Below are 21209 nucleotides of genomic sequence, written 5' to 3' on the forward strand. Positions count from 1 at the left end.
TATGTCATCTCTGCACAAAGAAAACACCACAGTGTGGATTTCCTTAACAGGCCTGGAAGCTGAGGGCTGGAAAATGCATTAGTGACATTAGCATGACATCATTAACCATAATATGTGTACTGTTTGTTATTTCCTCGATGTAGATGACCTATCTGCAAAAAGAAAGAAAAAAGGAAAAAAAAAGTACTGAGTAAGGAGGTGTAAAACAGAAGAAAATTAAAATGCATATTTTGTATTAGAAGTTGTGTGGCAGGGAAGATATTAACAATATGTGTGCATTCCTCTTTCTACCAACACTTTATTCCTCATTGAGCAAAGTGTCTGACAGTCATTGTGCATTGTATGCCGAACATTCATTGTTGGAGCTATCAAGTTGCTGTCGTAGATTTCATTTTCACTGTTTTGTAAAGGCATTACATCAGATTAATGCTTACCATGAATCGGCGCATTCTGCTGAAGTGTGTGGTGAGGACTAATATCAGCCAAAGTCTGGTGAAAATTTGTGGACATCGCTTGACAACATTCATTTTTCAGTGACTTAGGCAGATGCGGCTATAATATCACGAAACAAAAATGAAATGAACAGAAAATTTAAAGAATCAAATAGAAATGCCTTGTGTGGTATTCCAAATTTTCTCCATCCTTGCATGTAATTTTGATATCTTATGATGAGACTGTTTTCTGATCATGTGTGCAAGAAGGTAATAATGCGGTCAACATTTTGTGGCAGAATTATTTTTTTTTCAATGCAAAGAGGGTTGAAGTTATTCCAGTGTTGTAACCCTAAATGGAAGGGAATGTAGTATGTTGAAATAAGCTCTTTGTTTCCTCATTTTCTTCTTTTTTTTTAATTTCCCCTCTCGCTTTCTTTCAAAGCAACATTGTCTGAAGCCGTGTCTTTGAAGCAGATTCTTTCTTTCTGTGATAATTAATTCTGGTGAGTTTTGTAAATAAATACATATATATATATTTGTGTGTGTGCTTGCAATGCATTGCCTGCTGGGTAAATTATCAAGTAGGTCTAAGATTCAGTGGCGTACTTGTACTCTCAGTTCACTTTGGTATGTTTTGAGTTGTTGCTGTTCAAAAAAAAATGAAGCAGAAACAGCAAAGGAAAGAATATTAGATGTGGTGAATTCTGAGAAGACACATAAGATACATAATGCCAATTGAGAAATTAGGAATTTATCATTAAGCAGCATTGTTGAATGTGGATTCAATAAAAACATTGAAAATTGCAACCTTGTGTGTTTTTGTTATGTTTCCAAGCTATTGCATGCATGTGTGAGACACGATGTGCGTGCGATGAATAGCAGTTTTCTCTGTCGGTTATATCAAGATCTTTTGTGGAATTCAGTTTTTTTGGTGTTAAGTGTGATGATCAAATGTGGTGATACTGCACAGTGTACTGAAGACATATGCAGTGATAATGCCTATCAATTGCAGTGAATATTCTTAGTTGTATTACCAGGGCTTGTTTTCCAAGAAATGGGCAGTCATTTGCGAAGCAAAATGATGAATATAGTGATGTTGTTGATGATGATGATGATGATGATGATGATGATGGTGATGACGATGATGATGATGGTGATGGTGGTGGTGGTGATGGTGATGATGATATAATAATGATAAAAGTGATAAGAATGACGAGCACAATCAAAGCAACAGAAATAATGACAGTATAATACACAAAGACGATATTGATGATTGATTCACCAAGTTGTACAATTTTGAACGTGACAAGTTGGATAATTTGAGTAATACTTGCAGTGTGGCAAAGCATTTTTGAATAAAGAGTAATACAGATAATGTCATAATGCACTCATTGGACTCTCCTAATAAGCTTGGAACCAGAGAAGCCAGTGAAATTAATATGATGAGACTTTCTAGTATCCATGCTCTTTATGACAAGAGTCGGCTGTACAGAAAACTTAAGATACATGTATTCTTGACGGAAGTTTAGGTCTGATTTATGATATCTACATGTATTTGTTAAAACCAATTTCACATCCAACAGGATGTAAATTGTGCTTTAGATGAGGGTGTTTGTCACTTGCCTAGTGTTGCGTGAAAATTGAGTGGGTAAAACATATGAGCCACTGAAGTAAGCATTTTCTCCTAGTTCCTAGTTCTGCATAAGTTACAGTGAGAATTCAATGTTTTCTGTCTATGCCCAAAATGATGTCACATCTATCAAAAGAAAAGATAATTATGTTTGTTTGCTTCCTTCCATACAAAGCCAATTAATTATAGGCCTACCAGTTACTTTACTAAGTAAGATGTGAAATGATCACAGCGAAAAAAACAAAAGACAAAAGTAAGTACAGTTTTGCCCTTCATTTCTTTTGAGCTCACAAGCCAAAGATGAAGTTATATATTCCTCGTCAATCTTTTCACATTTTCAGCTTCTCCTCAAAAAACCTGTGACAGATATCCATCAATTTTGGCAGGTATACGTGCAGGGCCTACAGGAATAGGATCTCAGTTTGTTTCAATGGGCGCCATGCCCCTCTGCCCCCCCCCCCCCCCCCCCCCCCCCCCCAAAAAAAAAAAAAAAAAATCAATGATAATAATAAATAAATGAAAAAAATAAATGAATAGATAAATAAATAAGATCAAATCTGACTCCCAGAGTCCTGAAATTAGAGAAATTCTCTCTGTAGCCCTCATTACTCAAGACAATCCCCCGCGATTTGAGCCTTGCAGCTCGCCATGCTTCACGCTCATTGAACATCATTTTAGATCTTAAATTCATATGAAATTTCGAATGCGATTATATAGATCCATCCATATACCATGCATGCGCATTGATGAAAGGCAATTAACAACATGGCGGCAGCTTTGGAGAATGCGAATCTGCTCAACAGAGCACTTACGACGACCCAGAAGTTGCGCATTGGTGTGACAAAAACCTTCAATCACCTCAAAGATGGAATCAAAGTGTCAAAAGAGGAAGGTGGTGCCTACAAAGCTTTTCTATCCCAGCTGCAGGAAGATCTCTTCATCATTCACGAAAGCTTTGTGTAAGTTTGGTCCTCGTCTAGTGTTCCGTTTTACAGACACATCATAGATATAAGTATATGGGACTGTTAATTACGATAGTTCTTGTGTGTTGACCTCTACGTGGTACGCCACGCCATTCACACGATGATGACCAGCGGCAGTAACAATATTGAAGTCTGTTAAGTGTTACGGGCACCTTCGCTTTGTTATTCGATTCTGGGATATGGGTATTCGGAATTCTTCTTCATCTTTTAATTTTCAAGTTAATAGACGACAGCTTATCACGAAGATGATATTAGTGTAAATTTGGTTAGCAGCGCGCAGCGCAGCCTAATTAACTGCGACAGCCGGCAGCCGCCACACGAAGTTTTCGCATTCAGATCTTATAATGTTGTACAAAACGGGTGCCGTTCCGGCGCTATATTTCCTTAATTTTTCAACAAAAACTACTAGGAATACTTACATGGGTCGATTATACCTAAATGATTCCAGTCGGCGACTGTTTGATGCATTTCAGTGCTTATGATGCAGAAAATGTCTTATATTTAACATATATTATAAGGCAAATATCTTCAGCTCACCGATGCTCACTAAAACTCACAATCACTTGCACATGCTCACAGCTAACTACGACCAGCAGCCCCATACGCATAGCGTAATGGGGCTGCGCACTGTAACATTCAGGATCATGACGGAGTAGTGTAGCGGACAAATATCAATTTAAAATCGAAAAATTTCTTCTTGAAGACTTTACCAGTGAAGTTGAAGTATTGACAACAGGGTTCATGCAACGTTTAGTTCTGCAAATACCTGTAGTCCCTTTCTGTTCGAATTGATGACTTAATATGACTCGATCCAGAGGAACCTGGGAGAGCTACACTGAATTGACTGCCAGCGCATGCGCACATATCACATGCGCACAAACCCAAATCCATTGACTGGATAAGATGTCTGTGTGCGCATGTGCTGGCCTTATACTTAAGTACTGTAAAAGTGGATATTTTCGTGTGACTAATTTTTCGCGCTTGGCCGGGTCGTAAGAGTTTCGCGTGGTTTTAATTCCGCGGAATCAAGACATCACGCACAGGCACATATGGCAAGCAAAAATATTCGCGTGCTTTTATTTCTGCGCTAGTTTCTGGTTGCGCGAAATGCGCGAAAATTTGAACACCGCAAAAATTTCCACTTTTACAGTATACATGTATACTTACAATGTACGTATGTATACTTATACGTATGTATACTTAAGTGACTATTTTTTACTGATTTTGACAGACAAAAGGGAAATACTGTAAAAGTGGATATTTTCGCGCGACTAATTTTTCGCGCTTGGCCTGGTAAGAAGAGTTTCACATGTTTTTAATTCCGCGGAATCAAGACATCACGCACAAAAATATTTGCGTACTTTTATTTTCGCGCTAGTTTTTGATTGTGCGAAATGCGCGAAAATTACAATACCGTGAAAATTTCCACTTTTACAGTATACCTTCAATTGCAACTATCACTTTAATAATCCTTTGAGCTATGCTCATTATTATACTATAGGCCCAAGTTGCAGACTTCGCCCGATGCGTGAGAAAAATGGGTGCCATGCGTGAGATCATAAGATGGCCCCTAAATGCTTGAGTCTCACGCAGAATAGGTGAGACTTGGTAGCTCTGGGTGAAATCTGAATGCATGGATGGCTCAAGTCTTGACCTTGTAATAGCATTTCTAGTATTGTATTTGTAGGTGTACATACTGGACGCATGGTAGGGAAAAAGGTTGAATTTCATGAATTTACAGGCCCATTTTATAGAATTGATGATAGATTAGATACACAGGCCTATTTCGTGGATGAGTGAGAATTGGATATTCTCACTGTTGTGCCAGTGGGTGGGTTTAAACAGTTTCAAAGTTAAACTCCTGCATCACAAGTTAAAGGGATAGTACAGTATTGGTGGAGATGAGAATTTGGCTTTTAACTTTTTGCGAAATACCAAGAAAACACCTATATGAAATAGTACAGAGCATACCATTTTAAGAGGAATTCAAAGTTTATTTGATGAAAATCGGATTTGGAATGACTGAAACATCCAAAAACAAAGTAAAACAAAGCGATCGTATTAAAGTGTGGGTCCCACACTTATTAGAGTCGCTCTGTTTTGGATATCTCAGCCATTTCAAAACCAAATTTTCATCAAGTAAATGTTGAATCCCTCATGGAATTACATGCTCTTTCATATTTCATAGGAGGTTTCTCATTATCTCACCAAAAAATGTTAGAAACCTGAAATTACGTCTCAGCCAAAACTATACGATCCCTTTAACACTCGTGCAATTTTCAGTGATCCCCTCTGTCCTGTGCATCATTTGTATATTTTCTTAATATGTCAACAAACCCTCTATTGTTTGTGAGCCTCTGCTTGCCAGAGTATGTATCCACAATATTATGACAGATCCTTTGTGATATGAGACAAAAGCCAGACAGCATTAATAATCTTTTACAATTAAATTCTCTCATGTGGCTTGTCAACAGACACAGCCTGGGCACCCGATCACTTGACTTCTGAGACTGCCACTGTAATGTTTTGCCTATTTTGATTGACATCACATCTGATGATATATGGAAGTTGTAGTAATCTGGTCTCAACATAACAGAATTAACTGTAACTTCATTGCTATACATGCGTTGACGAGTAGAGGTTTTGAATTTCTCCCCGCTCCGATGTCTCTCCAATACATTTTTGAAGCATCCTTTGTTTTAAACTGTCTAATTCTGTATCTTAGGCTAAATACCTGACTGCTCATTGTGTGAAAATTAGTGTCAGTGCTACTACTCGCTCAACGACTTGCTTAAAGTGAAACATTTGAGTTTGACACCTTTGATTAAAACACAAACACAATGTTGTGTGACATGTGCGTGCATTTTCAGTAATAATCGTTTAATTCCTTCAAGATGGTATCAACTAGCTGTAATGAACAGAATATCTGTGTAGTGGTTTCAATGCACTTGCATTATAATGTGAGGCGAGTAGGTTTTTTATATAGCCCTAAACATCAAAATACCTACATGTGCAAGATCTCATACTATAGACCTACATGTGTTTGGTTTTGAAGCACTATAGCTTCCAGAATGAGAAGAAAAGATGATTTAATTGGTTATACAATGAGTCAGGTTCATTGCTACTATGTCATAAACAACTACTTTATTAGGCATACTGAAGCTTCCTTCTCCAGAAAAAAAAAAAAAAAAAAAATGTGCTTAAGTTACTTACAGCTGTAGCGCTGTTTCACTTTTTCCACAGGGAGCTGGAGAGATTGACAATGACTGTGAGAAGGCAGAAGGAGGTGGAAGCCATCGGCAACACAGGGGCCCTTAGCATGGATCCAGTCACAGACAAGACACCACTCTACCCTAAAGCTCTGGAGACATACAAATGGGCTACAAGGGTAAGGCTGCTTTGTCTGCCCTTGATGCAGGTCTACAGCTCCACACAATTGATAGCATGATATTCTATCAATTACATCGCCTTATTGCTCTCTGCTGAAACTGTGTGGTGCAAGATGTACAGTATTTACAGAAATATGACAGCAAATTGTATGCACACTAGTGTGAAAATTATGCATTGCATGGAAAAAGAAAAATGTTATGTACTGAAGGATGTCAACTGAAACAATGACTCTCATTGAATGACATTCTTCCATAAGAATTGCCTCACAGCCTAACTGCCATATTGATCATCAAGACCTTTTTTGTTTCCAGTTTGGTAATAACTGATGGGAAAGAAAGTTGATATTGTAATCGCTTAAAAAGATTAAACAAAATTACAGTGTGATCTGCACTACGAATTGGTTTATTCGTAATACTAGTACCTCAGTATGATGAAATTTTTCAAGTTGTAATGAATTCATGTATTTGAATTAGTACACATTTAATTGGACTTGTGGTTTCAACACAGTAGTATAAAGAATTATGATTATATTCCTTTCCACAGCTGAAGGAGCACTCGGCCCATGTGCAGAGCATCCTGTCTAATAACTCCACCAAGCGTTCTTACGGTAGTGGGGGTACCTCAGCCAAGAGAAGAAAGCTTCCTCTCACCCATCTGAATGTATCACCACAGTGAGTAAAAAGACAAAAGTCTAGATGAAATTTAGTTCTCCTTCCTACGTGTCAATGCAGCTGATTTATATGGGTATAACGTGTATGTAGCATGAAGTTAGTCCCATAGCTAGCACAAATACATGTTGAGTGTGTACCATGTGAATTATTTCTTGGATCGTGGATGAGTGTGTTCCTGACAAGAATGTTATCATCATTATCAAGTTATCATTATATTCTGATCTTTGTCGTGATCACTTTATGAATTTGTATTCTATCTTCATCTTAGCATACTATTACAGAGCACTGTTATATGATGTAGTAATATAAAGTAGTATGTAATCATTTAGTGATGAATGATGTGGTTTTTTAGCTCACCTGAGCCGAAGGCTCAAGTGAGCTATTGCGATCGTTATTCGTCCAGCGTCCGTCGTTTGTCGTCCGTCGTGTGTAAACTTTTTATATTTTCATCATCTTCTTGAAAACCGCAAGACTGATTTTCACCAAACTTGGCAGGTAGCATCCCTAGGGGGTTACGATCTCAGCATTTTAAATAGGCACCATGCCCCATCCAGGGGGCCCTCAGGGGGGCCCAAACCCCCCAAAATTAAGGAATCTTTAAAAATCTTCTTCTCTTGAACCAGAAGTGATGGAGCTAAGTTAATACTATGAGTTAGTACATTGATGACTGTAGTTTCAAGTTTGTTCATGGCGGAATCAGGGGTGCCCCCCTTGGGACCCAGGGGAGGGGGATGAGGAGGGGTCCGAATGGGGCCTAAATTGTACATTTTCATCTTCTTCTTGAGAACCCCATAACTGATTGTCACCAAACTTGGCAGGTAGTATGCCTAGGGGGGTTAGGATCTCAATTTTTAGAATGGGCACCATGCCCCACCCAGGGGGCCCCCATAGGGCTCAAACCCCCAAAATTAAAGAATCTTTAAAAATCATCTTCTCTAGAACCAGAAGTGATAGAGCTAAGATAATACTATGAGTTATTACATTGATGACTGTAGTTTCAAGTTTGTTCATGGCGGAATAAGGGGTGCACCCTTGGGACCCAGCGAGGGTATTTGGGAGGGGTCCTAATGGGGCCTAAATTGTACATTTTCATCTTCTTCTTGAGAATCCCGTGGCCGATTTTCATTAAACTTGGCAGGTAGTATCTGTAGGGGCATAGGATCTCAATTTGTTCAAATGGGCACCGAGTCCCACCTGGAGGGCCCCAAGGGGCCCAAACCTCCCAAAATTAAGGAATCTTCTCTAGAATCAGAATGGATAGAGCTAAGATAATACTACGAGTTAGTACATTGATTACCGTAGTTTCAAGTTTGTTCATAGCAGATCCAGGGGTGCCCCTCTTGGGGTTAGGGGGAGGGGTGGGGAGGTCCAAATGGGGGCCTAAATTGTACATTTTCATCTTCTTCTTGAAAACCTAATGATGGATTTTCACAAAACTTGGCAGGTAGCATCCCTAGGGGGTTAGGATCTCATTTTATTAAAATGGGCACCATACCCCACTCCGGGGGCCCCAGGGTTTCCTTCAATCCCCCCAAATTTAAGAATCTTACAAAATGTAGGCCCATATTGTACATTTTCATCTTTTACTTGAGAATGCCTGGTCAAATTTTGGTAGAGCTGTGAATAATTAAGATTAGTGACTGCATGAAAGGTGAACTTGCGATACTCAGGTGAGCGCTAGACCCTCGGGTCTCTTGTTTAGTAAAATGTTCATGTGATTTTTTTTTTTGATTTTTTTTTTGTGCTAATGACTATTTTTTTCTTCTTTTTTTTTTGTCTGCTAAACCCTTCAAATTTCAGAGTGGTCGACAACCTAATATTGAACTTGAGCCGTCAACATAAAATCACCAAGATACAGATGAATCCAACAGTTCTCAAGGTACCGTACCTTTCTAATCCAGGATAAATAACTTTCAGTTTAATAGGATCATTTCTATGAAACTGTAAGGAGAGAGCCACAGTTTTAATGCATACTGTTACACTTTCTGCTTAATATTGTATGCAGCTCAAAATGAATTTCATTCTGTACTGTAAGCCAACCACATTGTTTGCAGTGACACAAGTTTTTAAGCACATTCATACTTTGCTTTTTCAAAATTGTATTGTAAGTATACTAATGTAAAAAGTGGAAATTTTGGCGGTGTGGAAATTTTTGTGCCTTACGCTGGGCGAAAATAAAAGCACATTAATATTTTTTCATGCAATGTGTTCCAGTAATTGATGTTCTGAATCCGCAGAATGAAAAATATGCGAAATTCATCTTACTCGGCTGAGTGCGAAATCACTTATGCGAAAATATCCAATTTTTTCAGTACTCTCTTCCATTTCTTTCTTTATCAAGTTTGTTGCCTATTGAAAAAAAAAAAAAGCGAAAATCTCCTAGGAATATACACACATTGGTAAATAAATGCATGTGAACTTGTTACCAATCCCACTTTGACATCGTAACAACCTTCAAATCTGAACTAAAGACCAATTTCTCCAGCAACTTTAAGTTTGTGAATGATATGTGACACATTTTTGGAGCCTGGTGCTTTTGAATGTTTCTACAGATAAATGGCACTATGTAATGATGTTTCATCATCAGACATTTGCCTTCATAGATTACTGTACATTTTGTCAATACTCTTAGTTGTTATATGTGTAGTCAAAGCTTATCAAGGTATTATTCCTTGTTTCTTCACTCTCTCATTCATAGCATATATCCATATCTGTTCACTAATTTCGTCTTTCTGTAGGTTTCAGTTAGTAGAACCCTCCAAGCCATCGTAGTTCTCAGGAGCCTCCTAATCGAGAGAGTCCTAGTTCGTGCTCACCATGAGAATATTCTTAATGATGATGGAACGGTAAGGAGATCACCAAGTTCTGTATCTGTTGTTTCCTCACACTGTTATTACATTCTAAGACATTGTTAGTATAGAATTAAGCAAATGGGATCATAGGTTTGTCATGGGCATGTGATTGTGCTAAATCATGAAAGGCTTATGTGTATCTGATAACTTTAACTTAATAAACTTGAATTTGGGTATCTTGAAATTGTTGGTGTGTAATCTTGTAGGTAGGTAAGAGAGAATGACATATGCAGGGAATAATTTTCCTGGTATCGCATTGAAATTTGCTATGCATGCTTTATACCACTGCTACACAAACTATGTTGTTATTTTTTTTTCTTGTGTGTGTGTGTGTGTGTAGGAGTTTCTTCCATTGAAGTGTACAGGATACCATTTGAAATACTCTTCATTCACTGAAATTGCAGTCAAATTCGAGTTAGAAAATTTTAAACTGATATCTGTTGTGTTAGTATGTAATGCGTATCATGAAGAAACTAAAATATGGCTTCAGTCACAAGGTCCACTTGAAGTTCTGAAAGTAGTGAGCACTTATGTTCCATCTTGTCAGTGTGTGTTACTTATAAGTTCAGTCTCTGTTCTACATGAGGGGCTCTGTGTGAATGATATTAAGAACTGATGATTATGCAATTTTATTTATATTGATCTCCTCTTTGACACTTATATTTCTACTATCATGCAGTCTGAATAAATGTAGGATCCAAGTATTCATAAACACGATGTCTCATTGTGAATGGCACTAACATTTGATTGCATTTTAATGTACTTGTTTCTGTTTCTTTATATTTCTTGCAGGTGGATCTGTGGACCCCATCAAAGTATGAGGTTTTTCGAAAGGTAAGAAATGTTGGTTACTTGCTCTTGCAAGACTTACAACACCAAATGTTCAAAAGCATCTGATGAGGCAATGTTTCTCAAATGTTTATTTATTTCTTTTCGTAAATGAGGTAGATTCCTTTCTCTTCCTGCGATTGATATTTGATCGTTGATGAAATTTGATTTTATGCCTTTGTCTGTCATTTGAACTAACAGTGAGTCTTAATTAGCGTTAGAACATAGCATCACAACATAATAAAATGCTTAAAAACCTTTCTAAACATTTTGGGTTTGTGATTGGAGTAATGAGAATCATGTGCTTGAACCCCAATTTAATGCAAAATTGTATTTTATCAAAAAGTTGATGCCAATTTAAAGTTGCTGGCACGCTAATCTATTCACGGAAAAGTATAACAACTATTTGCCAAATTATTCATACTAATGTGGCCTAGTAATGACGATATACTTATGATTACCATATGTGCATGTCCATGCAACCTGTATGTATGCTGTGTAATAATGCTGCATACTCCTAACCTCTGTGCTGTTTGTACCATCATGACTGTTGCCTTTCAGATCACAGAACATGCCACAGCAGCCATGCTCCGGTACTACCTCCCTACACTCCAAGAACTCTCCTTCCGATCTTTTATGGTAAGATAAAGATTTCCTTGCAAGTAATTGACAAATTGCCCTACATCGATGTAAATAAGCACTGAGTTGATCAGTGTTTTAGTGGTAGCCATGATAAAAAATCATGGGCGTACGTACTCGAGCAGGATTCGAACCTACGACCTCCTGGGCCCCGTTGCATAAAAGTTACTATTCTGGTAACTTTGCCATACAATGGTAACTACCATGGAATTCTTAATTTTGATTGGCTGTTGAGTATTGTTACCATGGTAGTTACCATTGGATGGCAAAGATACCACAATAGTAACTTCTATGCAACGGGGCACTGATCCTTGGACAGGCGTCATCTCCACTAAAAAACCGAACTGCCACCCAACAGCAAGTGTTGGTTCTAATCCTTATAGCGTGCAGTTGGTACTGCATAATTATTCAAATTCATGAATTTGAATAAAGATTTCGTCTGTAAATGACCACATTACGTAAGTGTTACTGTTCAACAGATCAGAGACCTAAAAGGAGCAGTAACTTTCAAATCGAAGTTATCTCTGTGGAACTTTTAGCTTTCTGTGTCCATTCATAGAGAAGAAAATGCTCATACCAGTACATGGTTCAAACTATCCATAAATGTACTATATGACACTTTTGAACAACAACAACAACAAAGTCAATAATTGAGTGTTGTTGCTTTGTTTTTGTTTTGTTTTTATTTGTATGAAAAGATAGTGTGGATTGGACATCATTGTTTGTTTTATTGGTATATTATTAATTAATCATCTAATTATTGTATGTAATCCATTGTTTTTTCCCCTATATTATATTTGCTTGTATCTCAACAGCACTGGCTGAGCAGCTACTCCAAGCTTTTCTTCACTCCTTGCCGACTGTGTGGAAAATACCTCAAAGACAACCTGCCACCAACCTGGCGGTGCTTTCGGACATTAGAAACCTACCATGAATGTTGCCGACCCTGAGGTCATCACACTGAAATGTGCATGTCAAGTCTTGATGTAGTTGTGGTATTTGATATTTATTCTAAAGAAAACAAAGATCCATGTTTTAGTAATTCATTCCACAAATTTATGTGATCAAATTTATGTGCAAAATTACAATGAAATCATAAAGAGCTGCTGTTAGCCTTGCAGTGGTATGCAGAAAAAACACCAGAAAGTTTGAGATCATTTCAGACGAGGGTTCTTATTTAGTATTTTATGGACAAAGAATGATTTGCTTTTGTCCAGAAGTTGGTGCTCAACACATGCCCTGTAATGTCTCCATTCACATAGAAAAAGAAAAGTTTCCATGTGGGTGGGCATTTCACTCATCTTATCTTTAACTAGCTTGTTTAGTCTTGTTTCAGTCTTCTGATAATTGATTTATTCATGATATACCCTCTCCCTCATCAGGAGAAATGGGTTTGCAGAGCCAACTGCACTGTGGAGGTACAGTGTACTCTCCATCATCAGAGGGACTGCTGTAAATTTCCCAGTACAAAACTTTATCATGTTGGGTATATGTAAAGAATGCATTCTAAATGTTAATGAAAATGGAGAAAAGTTTGGAATATGCACCTTCCAAAGTGGAATCGTTGGCATCACTATATCTGTCATGTTGGTGTTTTTGTTTTGTTTTGTTTTGTTTGCTTTTTTAATGTGACTGTATTACTGGCGCATTACTGTATGGGAGGTTTCAGAAATCTCTTGCACAAGCCATTCATGAAGGTGCTGAAATTACAAAGACAGCTGTTGTGAGAAGGGTGCTGTGACATATCCTATACTGTAAAGCGAGGAATGTTCACGTGCATTTTAATTTTGCGAATTTCGCGAGAGCCAAGATTCGCGAAAAAAAAAGAATGCACATGAAAGTTCTTGTCTACACTATACACATTGAATGTTAGAGGCAACTCGCGAAAATTTCATGCTGCGAAAAAGGCCGTCGCCTCCATTTCGTGAAAATTTCATGCCACGAAATATTGTGTTTTACAGTAAATGGGGTTGGAATAAGAGTGAAGAGGTTCTTGACACAAATGCTGATAAGACATTGATGCTGTATAATGTCTTATGCACTCACAGAGTTACAGACATACCGGTAGCTGCCATTGACCCTTTATGCAACCAGGCATTTGGCTTAACCCTATTCTAACGGGGGGGGGGGTCAAATTGACCCCCCCTCCTCGACGTTTCGCGCCACAATTTCGCGACGCGCGCAAAGATTTTGCCGCGTCGTTTCACGACTTTTTTCATTGAAGTCTCCCGCATATTTTGAGACCAAATTTGCGACGTCCGGGTACACCATTTTGAAGTTACGTAATGTTTTGCATATGCATGTCAACCAAAAAACAGCTCAAATTCATGATATCGTGTGCAAATCCAATGCAAATTGTGTTTTTTGGTTAAATTGATACAAATTAGATTATTTCAATTTTTAATCATTAAAATTAATCAATTCTAGTGTAGATAAGCCTGAAAAAGTGCCTGCAACAAATTTTGGCAAAAAAACAATAGAAAACAAAAGGTCGAAAAAACAATAAAATACATAAGAAATTAACAAAACAATAAAAAACAAAACAAATTGATATCATTTGTGCTATCTTTTTACACGAAAATTGTTTGATGTGTCTTGAGGAATTCTGACACAAAAATTTAGCAATCCTCCAGTCTTTTTAATGGAGTTATAGGTGAAAATATGATTTCATGCACAAATTTGCATAATTAATTTATTAAAAATAGAAAGGCAATATTTTTCTATTGTATTACAATGTAATCTTATAGTTGACATCCAGCTCTATCTCCAGGCAAAATTTCGCGGCGATCGCACGATCGGCGGCCGAGATCTGAAGGGGGGGTCAAATTGACCCCCCCTCAGTAAAAACGTGGTCTCAAATAGCCCAGTTAGAATAGGGTTAACTTGCCCAGCTTTTTCATCGGTATTCAATTACCCATCCAAACTTGACCTCTGTGTAGATTTACCAAAGCAATCCCACTCAGGTGTAGCAATGTGCCACAGTGCAACAGGAACACCATGGTGACTCAATAGGGATTAGGGGTATTAAGTTAATCTCTATTCCTTGACAATTAGTTTCCAGACATTTCTGCCCGGTGCAAAAAAAAAAACTAATAATAATCACTTCAGTGTGTAAGCCAATCAGTAAAGAGAGCACCTGAGAGTGAGAGATGATTTGAATGGTGTGATGTGATGAGTTGACACAAAGTTTAGCTGAACTTCAGTAGGCTTGTTACCTCTGCTTCTGTTCTAGCATGCTGAGCAGATGTGCTTGTCATTATCATACAGTGGCCTGCCTCACACAGTGACTGATAATCTCTTATTAACCCATTGAGGACGAGTCCCGAGTATACTCGGGCAAGTGTCAGTGGGAAATGTGTGTTGTAGCAAAATCAGTCCATCCTCAACAGGTTAAAGACCCTCTCTGTGGTTACACTCTTAGATTTATGGTACAATGGTCGCACCACATGCTCCTGGTAATTTTGTCATACTGCCTGTATGTTTCAAAGGCAGCAGTTTTTAATGCAAGACTGTCAAACTTGTCCGTAACAACATAGAAATAAGTTCTATGTAAATGTGTGTTTGATATGACAATAGCAACTGTGTTTAACATGTACTTCTACACTGAATATTATGAAGGTGACAAGGGCTTCAAGTCACCTGCTTGCCTTGAACGTGCAGGGATATGCAGATAATCATGTCAGTCATTGTTGTGTCTCATCTGTTAAAGATGTTTGTAAATACATGTTTCTGTAAATAAAGAATGTAAAAATGTTCATTATTTAGAAATGAGAGCTCTTCTTTGTTTTAAGAAGTCATCATAGGTTCATTTCCAAAAGGGTATTTCTCATGACACACATTTTTTTTTTTCATTTTTTTTTTAATTCTGGTCTAAGACATACAGTGTAGTTCCACGTGAGATTTGAGAATGTACATTGTGGAATATCAGGTGGGCAATATGGTTGCGCCATTTGTTGATGCTGTAGAGTTTGATAGTATGTTAAGTGTTGTAGTTCAGTAAGTCTATTATGGTGCACATGTAAATGGTATAATCAGTCATACCAGTATGAACTGATAAATGTGTGTCTAAAATGTGTGTGAAGGTATGAGTTCTCTGTCATGTATTATGTCATGCTGTGTAAGACTGACTTATGATGTGACCCAAGTGTGTGTGTGTGTGTGTGTGTGTGTGTGTTTATCCACCCCTTTTACTGATCCCAGGCATGCTCTTGGATTGAGATCTTGTCAGCTGTACTTAATTACATGATAGACATGACAGTACTGTATGCACAAGCACACTCATGAACGAACAGGCACACACACATGCTAGCAAGCGCATTTGCACAACCTGCAGATGCCATCCGCCTTTGCCAACACTTTAACAACACATGAAAACTGATCTAGCGCCTTGAACACTGATTTGAGTCTAGGTTTCAGTGATGTGTTTCTGTGAATGATACATCTGTCACCATGCCAAGATATGTGTATGAAGAGTGTTTTGAAAGGATGCCATAGAATCAAATGAAGTACGAACCAACATGCCCTCATTAACATTCTCTCTATTCATCTTTCCATCACATTCTACCAAGTGGCTGAGATATCACCATAACAGAAGAAGAATTACATGGAAGTATTTCAATCAGTATGTGCCATAGTAAAACATGATTTTTTTTTTTTTTTTATTATTATTGAATATAGAGTTCTTGACTTACAGTATTCCAGGAAAAATAGGAGAGCAATATAAGAGAAATTAGAATACAGGTAGAAGTCCACCTTTCACAAGTTTTCATATTTTCAATGATTGCATATCCCAACAATCATTAGAAGTGGCACAAATGACTTCATTAAATACAGACGACTTTTTACACACAGTATGACAAAAATATGTACAGAACTTAATTTCATGTAGCTTCCATGACACGGTATTCAGAGTCTTGAATTGCCATGAAGAGTATAAAAAGGTTGTCCTATCTATACAACCATTAAAACAACTTGACTGAAAGTCCCTACATGAAAATGCGAGGGGAGGGGGAGGATTGAAGAGGGTCAAGGACTGGAAGATATCTTTTTCGCACCTACACTACTTTGTTGCATGTGAAAAATAAAGCAGCAATGGGTGATTTCACCAAAAGTGAGCTCCAGCATCAATAACAGTTTCTGTTCCCGTTATCTGCTAATAGATAGATATCCTGCTTTATTGTGCAAAACAGCTGCACATACCAGTGATTTCTGGTGTTGCCAGCTCTGGATGGGAGCATATCATTGGGCAAACTTAATCTTGGCTTGTTGTTTTAGTCCAAGCACAGGCCTCTATGTGGCAAAGTTGAAACAGCTGACCAATATTAGGCAATTAATACTTCTCAAGGCACAAGGTAAAAAATAAAACACTTAAAACCTTGCTGGACTCTTTCAGAGGGACTGAGCAAAGCTGTCCGAGATACTCCTCATATTACAGTCTTTGTACTAGAGTCGCATATTCACATTAGACTGCAAGCACAGCTTCCTTCTCAAAATATACAATTTCTTTATTTCAATTGACAAAATTGTGTTAATTAACTGCTTTATAATATGATATATATTTTCTTTTGCAGTAGTTTATATAAAAATCCAATTTCTTGATGCACTCTGCTAAATAACTGCAGAACTGCTGATATACGTGTGCAACTTTGCGTTCACAGTGGACAGCAAAAGAAATCAGAGAGTTATTCTTTTTTTTTTAATGAATATTTCTTAAATTTGCATATAATTTTCCTAGACCAATGCATAGAATACATTTCCTTCAGGATTCCACAATCATAAACATGATTTTCCTGTTCTCCAGAACATGGCTTGATATCGATTAATCCAATGAAAATCATGCAAACTTGATATGTAGATATGAGTATGACAAACACAGCATATTACCAGTAGCTTCATGCATGTTCTTCATGGTACAGTCCAATTTTCATTGTCTTTGAATTTCATCTAACTCTTTGCACTTTCATAAATTCCGTGGCCAAACGTTCCTGTCCGAGCTGTACAGTCAGAGGCATGGTGGGCAAATGCACGGTCACGAGCATCAAAAGATCGGAAAGTTTCCAGGTGGGGCAGCTTGTTGCTGAAGCGCGTCATCTGCCAGAGGGGTGGGTCCTCCACCGGTGGGCAGAACTTTCTCAGCAGGGAAGCCCGGGTTTCGTAGATGCCTCGGTTCATGTTTTGCTGCAATGAATGGAATAGAAGCAAGAAGTTGCGCTTATCTACCTTTAAAATACTTTTCTCCTTCCTTTTAAGATACAAACACAAAGTTAAATGAATTCAAAACTCAAGTGATAAGAAACAATTTAGCAAAGCAATCTACCAAAAAAAAAAAAAAACATATATATATATATATATATATATTTTTTTTTTTTTTAAGGGTTGAATCAACATTTAAAAAAAAGAACTAGAGAACTAAATTCTTCTGGTTACAAAAATATCCGGTAAGCTAACCATTACTAGTAGTTCAATATGAAACACAATTGTACAATGTTGATCAGATCAACAAGACATTTTTTTTTTTGACAGGAAACCACATATATATTTTTTTTCTCTAAGCCGTTTCATCACACATTCAACTAGGCTATGATGAACTTCATTTACAGTCCCAAAATGATAAATCTGCATGATGCAAACAAACTTACCTTTTCTTGATGTCTCTCCCTCTTTGCTAATTCTGTTTTTCTCCTTTCTTGAAGCCATCTGTCTTGGTACTTATGCTCCAAGAGATCAAACACTGGTGTTGAAGGTCTGTACAGAAAGAGATATGGGATAGATTTCATAACATATTGATTAAATCAGCTTGAAAAGTATGCATGTAATTTTTACAGAAAATAAAATCATTACAGTAATACTTGATTGTATTTGAATATGATATGACAGAAGCATGCATTAGACCCAAGCTACTGTGAACCAGTTTGGAAGTAATAATGTATTAATCCGACAAAACATTTCATTAATGCACATATCTTAAGTAAATACTTAACAAAATGCATGTACTCATTTTGATTCTTTCTGTTGTTGTTGTTGTTGGTTTGCAAAATCTTTGGGAAGATTTTCTAACAGCAATGTAATGTACGAAAAACAATTTTTTTTTTAAAATGACTACTTTGCAAAAGTTATGACAATGATCTGGCAAGCAACATACCTGGTAGAGATACCAAAAGTCATGGACGCTGGTATCCTCTTCACTTTGGACTTGCTCTTTTCCTCTTCAGATATTCTTCGCCTCACATCATGGGTTGCTCGGTATTGGGACTGGTCGCTGGCACGCACTAGCCCTGCCCCTACGCAGGCCTTGTTCAGAGCAATAAAGTCTCTCTCCGTGGGCTTCCTTTCGCTGTGTCCAATGGGCCCTAGAGGGGTCTTTGGGCTCCAGCCAGACAGGGCATCTGAGGCTCCTCCATCCTTGGTGATGTTGGGACGTCCATACATGAAGTCTGCAGGTGGGAGGTTATAACCTCGCTCCAGAGACTTCCCCAGCTGAGACTAAAGTTTATGAGAAACGTGATGTGAACAGTACTGAGTGATTTAGAGACTGTGTCTATTGCAGGTATTTCCGTTTTTACATCTCGTAGACTAGACTAGACTAGAGAGGATTCTGTAGAGTTCATTTACTATTTGAAACATGTACAGAAACACACACAGGAACTGTAATGTAGGTGTAACGTCAGTGTGAACAAAGGTCAAGCTTCAACACAAGTACCAGGTAAGCATGGTATTGGTAAAGCGATTTGTAACTGTGTTAGGGAGGTAGGCTAATCATTTGGCAGCTTCCCCAATAGACAACCTACTCAATAGATTCCTAAGTGCGTTAGGATTCTAAAATCTGTTAATAGACAATCTACTTCTGATTATGGAGTTTTAACTGGAGGTGTGTCGCCAAGAGTGGTCACCCCCCCCCCTCCTTTTTTTTGTTTTTGTGTTTTGTTTTTGTTTTGTTTTGTTTAGCATGGAGGTCTAACGTTAGATACCATGGCACGTTATAAACAATAAATTAGTTGGCAAACCCGTTGTGAGTATAACAGAAAGACATAGAACACTCAGTACAGACTGTATAGTTTAAAGGGATCATACAGTTTTGGTTGAGACCTAATTTTGGAAATAATGAGAAACTTCTAATGAAATATGAAAGAGCATGTAATTCTATGAGGAATTCAACATTTATTTGATGAAAATTGGTTTTGAAATGGCAGAGATATCCAAAAAAGAGTGATTCTAATAAAGTGTGGGACCCACACTTTATTACGATCGCTTTGTTTTACTTTGTTTTTGGATGTTTCAGTCATTCCAAACCCGATTTTCATCAAATAAACTTTGAATTCCTCTTAAAATGGTATGCTCTGTACTATATCATAAGTCATTAAGTGTTTTTTTGGTATCTCGCAAAAAGTTTAAAGCCCAATTCTCATCTCCACCAATACTGCACCATCCCTTTAATCAACTAACCAGTGACAGTACCGTTAGTGCACCAGTTTTCGACAGGAACCTGATTTCGACACCCAACAGATAATTCTTATTAAATTTTATACTCAATACAAACGTCTGACTTCAACAATCAACCAAGTTATCGATCACATTTCTCGTCTTATATAAACACCGTTTGTCACTTGTCATCATAATCCGACGGTAGAATATTTAGGAGAAAAGCAACACAGTGTCAGCAGAAATGTTGATGTCAGCCATTTTTAGGGGTTCAAAAAAATATGACGCATTTTGTATACATTGCCGTAAAATGAAATTCACCCATGACGGCTATCTTACTTTAGTATGGTACTATCAGTTTGTTTGCCAAATCCTGATGTTTGATTTCATAATCGTCTTTAGTAATTTCATGGCTGAATTCGTGATAAATGAGCAAACTTGTAGAAAGACCTGGCTTTGAGAATGTGGCACCAGATTTCGACATTCCCATATTACTATTAGGACACGTTATAGAGGAAACAACAAGTTATTGCGCCGGTACTTTGCTGGTTTGCGTCCACAGTGCAGTGTACGCATATTGTACGCGCCACATGATTTATGCGTGATGCGCGTTCTGTGATTGTGTCGAAAAATGATGCTGGGTGTCGAAATCTGATGCCAGCGACGGCGTGACGGAAATTGCTTAAAAATTGAACACGAGTGTGTTCACATGGGAATTCGTTCAAGGCATATCATTATTGCCTCATATTGGCCTTAGTAGCTCAACTTCATATCGAAATTCCGAGGTAAAACGGTGCTAGTATTGATGGTAAACAGGGAAATGTGCTAAAGTAAAAAAACACGTTAGAACCTTAGCCTAACGTTAGACCGTCTAGACTCTAACTTGTTATCTTCTTATTATTATTAAGTAGAATAATCTGACTCGGGGCCCGTCGGGAAAAACTTTTTCTAACACCAGTAACACTAACACTTACTTAACAGTTAGACTTAAAATCTAACGGTTAGAATCTTCTTACCTTTTTCAAAAGTGGGTTGTCAAACTCAACTGCTCCGGCGCTCATGATTTTGTCGTCTTGAAGTGATCTTAAAGAGAGAACTCGGTGTTTCTTTGCTTCAATATTACCCGGAAAACGCCTAGTTAGAGGATCTACACTATCTGTGTAGCTAGCTTGCTTGCAATGTAAAGGCGGGGGCAAGGCCGTACATCCACACACTCACACCACCACCAGTTGATACCATGTGTTTGGTTTGTACGTGTAGCGATGTAAACAACCCGTTCCGAAGGCGTCTATTGTGACGAATCTCCATGGCGATGAAACGTAGAGGGCGGTCATACAATTGACATGATCATCGTTTGTGCTCTA

General features: G+C 37.9%; 2 protein-coding genes across 2 annotated transcripts; one reads left to right on the forward strand and one right to left on the reverse strand.

The window, feature by feature from the left end:
- The first annotated feature begins 2829 nt into the window (after positions 1-2829).
- On the forward strand, positions 2830-12443 carry LOC139709439 (mediator of RNA polymerase II transcription subunit 27-like). Its single transcript, XM_071621405.1, has 8 exons — positions 2830-3023; positions 6291-6435; positions 6981-7108; positions 8909-8987; positions 9847-9954; positions 10753-10794; positions 11350-11427; positions 12243-12443. The coding sequence occupies exons 1-8, from the start codon at positions 2830-2832 to the stop codon at positions 12375-12377; spliced, it is 909 nt and encodes a 302-aa protein (XP_071477506.1). The 3' UTR covers positions 12378-12443.
- Positions 12444-17370: 4927 nt separating this feature from the next.
- Positions 17371-20906, reverse strand: LOC139709449 (cilia- and flagella-associated protein 77-like). Its single transcript, XM_071621416.1, has 4 exons — positions 20862-20906; positions 18569-18909; positions 18066-18171; positions 17371-17604 (listed from the first exon to the last, which is right to left on the reverse strand). Exons 1-4 carry the CDS (start codon positions 20904-20906, stop codon positions 17371-17373), a joined length of 726 nt encoding a protein of 241 aa, XP_071477517.1.
- Between the last annotated feature and the right edge of the window lie 303 nt (positions 20907-21209).

This window comes from Diadema antillarum, unplaced genomic scaffold, assembly GCF_040938485.1.
Source record: "Diadema antillarum isolate AM-2024a unplaced genomic scaffold, OU_Dant_1.0 seq00001435_RagTag, whole genome shotgun sequence".
Taxonomy (NCBI): domain Eukaryota; kingdom Metazoa; phylum Echinodermata; class Echinoidea; order Diadematoida; family Diadematidae; genus Diadema; species Diadema antillarum.